The sequence below is a fragment of the Mizuhopecten yessoensis genome, unplaced genomic scaffold (assembly GCF_002113885.1).
Source record: "Mizuhopecten yessoensis strain PY_sf001 unplaced genomic scaffold, ASM211388v2 scaffold716109, whole genome shotgun sequence".
In the NCBI taxonomy this organism is placed as follows: Eukaryota; Metazoa; Mollusca; class Bivalvia; order Pectinida; family Pectinidae; genus Mizuhopecten; species Mizuhopecten yessoensis.
Window position 1 is genome coordinate 158593 of NW_018479952.1, and position 8327 is coordinate 166919.

Consider the following 8327-nt stretch of genomic DNA (forward strand, 5'->3'; position numbering starts at 1 on the left):
TGTGTGGTACACAAACACAGAATTTATATATCGTTTCTGTACCGCGTTAGACTGATGTGTGGTACACAAACACAGAATTTATACATCGTTTCTGTACCGCGTTAGACTGATGTGTGGTACACAAACACAGAAAAGTATACATCGTTTCTGTACAGCGTTTGACTTCTGTCTGGTACACAAACACAGAATTTATACCTCGTTTCTGTACCGCGTTAGACTGATGTGTGGTACACAAACATAGAATGTAGACATCGTTTCTGTACAGCGTTAAACTGATGTGTGGTACACAAACACAGAATGTATATATCGTTTCTGTACCGCGTTAGACTTCTGTATGGTACACAAACACAGAATGTATACATCGTTTCTGTACCGCGTTAGTCTGATGTGTGGTACACAAGCACATACTTTATATTTCGTTTCTGTACCGCGTTAGACTGATGTGTGGTACACAAACATAGAATGTATACATCGTTTCTGTACCGCGTTAGACTGATGTGTGGTACACAAACACAGAATGTATACATCGTTTCTGTACCGCGTTAGACTGATTTGTGGTACACAAACACAGAATCTTCGTACCCCGTTAGACGTCTTTTTGTTACACAAACACAGAATGTTTACTGTACATCGTTTCTGTACCGCGTTAGACTGCTGTGTGGTACACAAACACAGAATTTATACATCGTTTCTTTACCGCGTTAGACTACTGTATGGTACACAAACACAGAATTTATACATCGTTTCTTTACCGCGTTAGACTACTGTATGGTACACAAACACAGAATGTATACATCATTTCTGTACCGCGTTAGACTGATTTGTGGTACACAAACACAGAATCTTCGTACCCCGTTAGACGTCTTTTTGTTATACAAACACAGAATGTTTACTGTACATCATACAAACACAGAATGTATACTTCGTTTCTGTACCGCGTTAGACTGATGTGTGGCACACAAACACAGACTTTATATTTCGTTTCTGTACCGCGTTAGTCTGATGTGGGGTACACAAACACAGAATTTATATTTCGTTTCTGTACCGCGTTAGTCTGATGTGTGGTACACAAACACAGACTTTATATTTCGTTTCTGTACCGCGTTAGTCTGATGTGTGGTACACAAACACAGACTTTATATTTCGTTTCTGTACCGCGTTAGTCTGATGTGGGGTACACAAACACAGAATTTATATTTCGTTTCTGTACCGCGTTAGATTGATGTGTGGTACACAAACACAGAATGTATATATCGTTTCTGTACCGCGTTAGACTGATGTGTGGTACACAAACACAGAATGTATACATCGTTTCTGTACCGCGTTAGACTTCTGTGTGGTACACAAACACAGAATTTATACATCGTTACTGTACCGCGTTAGTCTGATGTGTGGTACACAAACACAGAATTTATACATCGTTTCTGTACAGCGTTAGACTACTGTATGGGACACAAACACAGAATGTATACATCGTTTCTGTACCGCGTAAGACTTCTGTGTGGTACGCAAACACAGAATTTATACTTCGTTTCTGTACCGCGTAAGACTTCTGTGTGGAGACTTCTGTGTGGTACACAAACACGGAATGTATACATCGTTTCTGTACCGCGTTCGACTTCTGTGTGGTACACAAACACGGAATGTATACATCGTTTCTGTACCTCGTTAGACTGATGTGTGGTACCCAAACACAGAATGTATACATCGTTTCTGTTCCGCGTTAGACTGATGTGTGGTACCCAAACACAGAATGTATACATCGTTTCTGTACCGCGTTAGACTGATGTGTGGTACACAAACAAAGAATTCATACTTCGTTTCTGTACCGCGTAAGACTTCTGTGTGGTACACAAACACAGAATTTATACTTCGTTTCTGTTAAGGAATGAAAGTTATTTTTTCAACATTCATGAGGTCATAACGACATTGGCTTGTTGTACATATTCCATGAATCGCGTTAGCTATTCTTGGTAAATATGTCCAGAAAGCCAATGTTGTTATGACCTCATGAATGTTGATAAACTAAATTTCATTCCTTATATTTACATTTTTAAGTGCTTTGAATTTTCCGAAGCAAGCATAATATATTTGTGCATGGGGGCAACGCAGTAGAGAGAACAGCGTGTTTTCGCGGGAAAATGTAAAACTTCCGGTGGATGTCCTACCAACAGCATGACAACAAAACAAACAGAATATAGTTTTATTTTCAAATTTAATTTGTAGAACTAGCACACGTCGGATATTATTATCATGTACCTTACACACCTCATTTGAGAATTAGAATGAAGCCTATCATGTCCAGTGGTAATCATATTAGCATAACTAAACTACACCTAGGGCTGTTTCACGGCGGACGTGTAACATTTACGCCCTGTGCTACGTCATTAAAGTGTATCAATACGCAGGTCCAAGCATACAGAATGTAAATATTACCGCGTAAGACTTCTGTGTGGTACACAAACAAAGGATTTACACTTCGTTTCTTTACCGGGTTACACAATATTGCTAAATTATGTATTCTTTTTATGTGATAATTGCTTATATGGAATTGTCCTCCGACATCTTGAAAATTTGAAATATGTTTTGTATTCTATGTATCAATTACCATATACGCTGATTTGCATTCGGAAATAAAAAACTTGAAACTTGAACTTGAACACTTTTGTGGTTCACTTGCTACAATAACAGCCGAAAGCGGCCGTGACACACGTTTAAACTTGTAATGGCCTATTAACCTTACCATGCTCAGCATTTAAATAAAATAGCACGTTAATATCATTTGAAACCTAACCTTACGTTATGTAATTGTAAGGTTTCAAATGATAATACACGTAGAGCTACACTGTTCTCTCAAATGCCTAAGATTGCACCAACGTGCTCCTAGCTGTCACTCTTTTCCAGAAGGAGTAATTCTCGCAGCCTCGATTGGACCTTCTTCAGTCAAAAAACCCTGTGACTGTATATAATACTACGACCCCTCTACCTTTATCTCGTGTGCCCAGCCCTTGTGTATATCCCTCTATATCCATATATCTCGTGTGCCCGGTCCCAGTGCATATCCATCTATATCACAGCTCGTGTGTCCAATCCCAGTGTATATCCCTATATATCCATATCTCGTGTGCCCGGTCCCAGTGTACATGTATATCCCTCTAGCTCGTGTGTCCAATCCCAGTGGTTTTCCCTCTTTATCCAATATCCACAGCTCGAGTGCCCGGTGCCAGTGTATATCCCTCTATATCCAATATCCACAGCTCGAGTGCCCGGTCCCTGTGTATATCCCTCTATATCCATATCTCGTGTGCCCAGCCCTTGTCTATATCCCTCTATATCCATATCTCGTGTGCCCGGTCCCAGTGCGTATCCATCTATATCACAGCTCGTGTGTCCAATCCCAGTGTATATCCCTATATATCCATATCTCGTGTGTCCAATCCCAGTGTATATCCCTCTTTATCCATAGCTCGTGTGCCCGGTTCCAGTGTATCTCCCTCTATATCACAGCTCGTGTGCCCGCTCCCAGTATATATCCCTCTTTAGCCACAGCTCGTGTGCCCAGTTCCAGTGTACATGTATATCCCTCTATATCACAGCTCGTTTGTCCGGCTCATGTGTATATTCTTCTATATCCACAGCTCGTGTGCCCGGTCCCAGTGTACATGTATATCCCTCTATATCACAGCTCCTGTGCCCGGTCCCAGTGTATATCCCTGTATATCTATATATCCATATCTCGTGTGTCCAATCCCAGTGTATATCCCTCTATATCCAATATCCACAGCTCGAGTGCCCGGTCCCAGTGTATATCCCTCTTTATCCACAGCTCGTGTGCCCGGTTCCAGTGTACATGTATATCCCTCTATATCACAGCTCCTGTGCCCGGTCCCAGTGTATATCCCTGTATATCCATATCTCGTGTGCCCGGTCCCAGTGTATATCCCTCTTTATCCATATCTCGAGCGCCCGGTTCCAGTGTATATCCCTCTATATCACAGCTCATGTGCCCGGTCCCAGTGTATATCCCTGTATATCACAGCTCGTGTGCCCGGTCCCAGTGTATATCCCTCTATATCACAGCTCATGTGCCCGGTCCCAGTGTATATCCCTGTATATCCTATCTCGTGTGCCCGGTCCCAGTGTATATCGCTGTATATCATAGCTCGTGTGCCCGGTCCCAGTGTATATCTCTCTTTATCCACAGCTCGTGTGCCCGGTTCCAGTGTACATGTATATCCCTCTATATCGCAGCTCGTTTGTCCGGCTCATGTGTATATTCCTCTATATCCACAGCTCGTGTGCCCGGGCCCAGTGTACATGTATATCCCTCTATATCACAGCTCGCTTGTCCGGCTCATGTGTATATTCTTCTAAAGCCATAGCTCGTGTGCCCGGTCCCAGTGTATATCCCTGTATATCATATCTCGTGTGCCCGGTCCCAGTGTATATCTCTCTTTATCCACAGCTCGTGTGCCCGGTCCCAGTGTATATCCCTGTATATCATAGCTCGTGTGCCCGGTTCCAGTGTATACCCCTCTATATCCACAGCTCGTGTGCCCGGTCCCAGTGTACATGTATATCCCTCTATATCACAGCTCGTTTGTCCGGCTCATGTGTATATTCTTCTAAATCCATAGCTCGTGTGCCCGGTCCCAGTGTATACCCCTCTATATCCATATCTCGTGTGCCCGGTCCCAGTGTATACCCCTCTATATCCACAGCTCGTGTGCCCGGTCCCAGTGTACATGTATATCCCTCTATATCACAGCTCGTGTGCGCGGTCCCAGTGTATATCCCTCTATATCCACACCTCGTGTGCCCGGTCCCAGTGTATATCCCTCTTTATCCACAGCTCGTGTGCCCGGCTCCAGTGTATATCCCTCTATATCACAGCTCCTGTGCCCGGTCCCAGTGTATATCCCTGTATATCATATCTCGTGTGCCCGGTCCCAGTGTATATCCCTCTATATCACAGATCCTGTGACCGGTCCCAGTGTATATACCTGTATATCACAGCTCGTGTGCCCGGTCCCAGTGTATATGTATATCCCTCTATATCACAGCTCGTGTGCGCGGTCCCAGTGTATATCCCTGTATATCATATCTCGTGGGCCTGGTCCCAGTGTATATTCCTCTTTATCCACAGCTCGTGTGCCCGGTTCCAGTGTATATCCCCCTATATCACAGCTCCTGTGCCCGGTCCCAGTGTATATCCCTGTATATCACAGCTCCTGTGCCCGGTCCCAGTGTATATCCCTCTTTATCCACAGCTCGTGTGCCCGGTCCCAGTGTACATGTATATCCCTCTATATCACAGCTCGTTTGTCCGGCCCATGTGTATATTCCTCTAAATCCATAGCTCGTGTGCCCGGTCCCAGTGTATACCCCTCTATATCCATATCTCGTGTGCCCGGTCCCAGTGTATATCCCTCTATATCCATATATCGTGTGTCCGGCCCCTGTGTATATCCCTTTATATCCACACCTCGTGTGTCCGGCCCCTGTGTATATCCCTCTATATCCACACCTCGTGTATCAGGCCCCTGTGTATAGCCCTTTATATCCACACATCGTGTATCAGGCCCCTGTGTATCTTCTATATATCCACATCTAGTGTGTCCGGCCCCTGTGTATATTCCTCTATATCCACAGCCAGCTTATGTGTCCGGCCCCTGTGACCCACAGGAACCTTATAATTTGTTACAGATATATTTGGACCCCAACTAACGTGTTCAGATTTATGGTACATGTTTTAGGGGTTTAGATCGACTTTCGGTAAAAATGACACCCCAATGATGATACCAGCCTACCAACACTGCATGTTTCGGCACGAGGCTGACGTCAACCTCATGAATGTAAGTGACACGATGACAGCGAAAAACTCTGAAATAACGTGTGTTTTTGAAGGAAATGCAGATCATGTCCGCGGAAGGAAAATACATTTTATGTGCATATAGGAGGTTTTTAAAGGACAAATTATCCATCTTTCCAACGTTACTAAGCATGTTTTCGTACGTCAACTAGAAATGCTGTTTTTGATGCAGGAAAATTAGGTTGGGTCAACTTTTCGACAACGAAAGCTCTCCGCTCTTTTCGTATATATCATCAATTGGCCCCATCAAATCAATATCGCATCCGGACGATAACGTTTCAATAGAAATTCCACCTCAAATAGACTTATCAACGGTGTCAACACAGACTGGCGTAGTGTAGGGGTCTGTATGGGTATGGTCATCGGTACATACCCTCACGACCCTAAATAAGTAGTGACAGGGGTCTTGAACTTGAACTTGTGTAGGTATGGTCATCGATAGTGTACAGCTGGGGTCTGTATGGGTATGGTCATTGGTACATACCCTCACGACCGTAGCAAGTAGTGTACAGGGGTCTGTATGGGTATGGTCATCGGTAGATAGCCTCACGACTGTAGCAAGTAGTGCAGGGTTAACTCTCCTCACACCGTTAAACAAGTGTTCCATGTACATGTATACTACGTACCTCTAATCAAACATTCCAGAAATACCTTTAAACCGCTATGTGACAAGAAGTTCAGATATATATAAATAAACCTTTAAAAAAACAAGCTTAGCTGTTAAAAGGAGCGCGACACCATTAGATTCAAGCGTTAAGAAGTCAACAACCATAATAAACAAGTAATCTCACTCTCCCAAAAATCAGCCAAACTGACCGTTTTTGTACTGGTCACTCGAAAGTAACCTCCTTTTCCTCTCAATCGGGCCCATTATAAGGTTTATTTTACCAGAGGCACATGTTACATGTGTACTTTAAGTAGGAGTAATGTTTGACGTGTTGGTTTAGATCAACACTTGTTACCGGCCCCCCCTCCCCCAACACTCTAGTACTTGAACATATAACGGATGACATTGTAGTATATTTATGTCATTGTAGTATTGTTATGTATCATAATATCATGCTGTAATTGGTTATAATCTACCGATATCTCATTGTAATACGAGGCGTTCCTATGTTTGTCACCGTATTCAACTCCAGTACGATTAGGGTGTATTTCAATGCACAGCTATAAATAGAACTTGATTCATAGTGATTTGTACACACGTGTGTAAACATTGGTTTTTTTTGCCCTATACGTTCATGTACCTATATATCGCTGTGCTACATGCGTTATAATGTATGTCAATCTATCAAATTGCTTTAAATATTTTATTTTATTTCATTGTACTATGTTGTACTGTTATATAAATCATTTCTCCGACCTGTCTTGAAACACAACAAAATATAAAAGAATCTAAATCTTTGATTTACCTGGAACATGATGTTTCCGAGTCCCCCCGAAAACTCTACACTTGCCATCAGACGGTCGTGCCCCTGTTGGATTTCGGCACATGATGGTCCACGGGCCGATGAACGTTGTACGGCAAAATGTAGTTCCGAAAACAGTTTCAAAGTGAACACGACAATAACGACTACACCGCACGTGATGAGCACGGTAAACTTAGAGTTGGCTGGTATATGTCTCCAGAACGGAAACCATTTAATTGCCGGCATGTTCACAATCAGAGGTGTGCGTACGGTAGATCGATAGGCTCACTCGTCAATCATAGACTACATAACACGTACAGTTGCTATGGGAATACAGGTATCTTCCAGATGCAGCGTTAGTCAAATGTTGATGCACAAGTCAATATAGACGACGACAGCACGTACGGATATACACAGGTGTGTATAAGGCAATCAATGACGATCGGGGTCACGAATGCGAATAAGCGTTGTCATTGAACAAGTACATGTGCTTTAGAATATAATACAATAGGCAGAGGACCCATGAGCTCGGTTACAACTGGTTATGACAGACGTGTATACACACATACATAGAAGGTGTATTAAACAGGACTGTTCATGAAATAACCTACCATGGACATAAGGTGTGGCCGCCGGGGAACGCAGTTTTATAGCGGCTGCCCGACCTTTTTGAGTCCAATTACAAATTTACAGCTTTTGGCGACTTTTGAACCCCCTCCACTGGACACCTCATACCTACTAAATTGTCTCCCTTCCTTCTCCTGTTTTTGACCCACACTTTGCCAGTTGACTACCAAATGTTTCGTACATGATGAATACGTGCCTTCTTTACAGGAATTGATAGAGGTGGTGGTTAATTGTGAACAATATGTTGTATTATTGTATTAATTTTTTCGTTTCAAAATATTTTATTAAATCAATTGATTTAATGGGAATTGGGCAACAGGCTATGCCTATACAAGCCCTCTCCCCTGGGTTACATACATTTCACAAAAATATAATTATAATTTAGACATTAACATATTAGCACTGACTTGGAACATTAA

At 42.8% G+C, this 8327-nt stretch overlaps 1 protein-coding gene across 2 annotated transcripts in view; it reads right to left on the bottom strand.

Annotated features, from left to right (window-relative positions):
* Window positions 1-7784, bottom strand: part of LOC110441722 (galactoside 2-alpha-L-fucosyltransferase 2-like) — a 19385-nt gene extending 11601 nt beyond the window's left edge. For both annotated transcript variants that reach the window (XR_002461907.1, XM_021484954.1), the window contains exon 1: window positions 7285-7784. Coding sequence is in view for 1 of the 2 variants with exons in the window: in XM_021484954.1 (XP_021340629.1) it covers window positions 7285-7527 (243 nt within the window). In the remaining variant the exon portion in view is untranslated. The remainder of the gene's footprint in view (window positions 1-7284) is intronic.
* Between the last annotated feature and the right edge of the window lie 543 nt (window positions 7785-8327).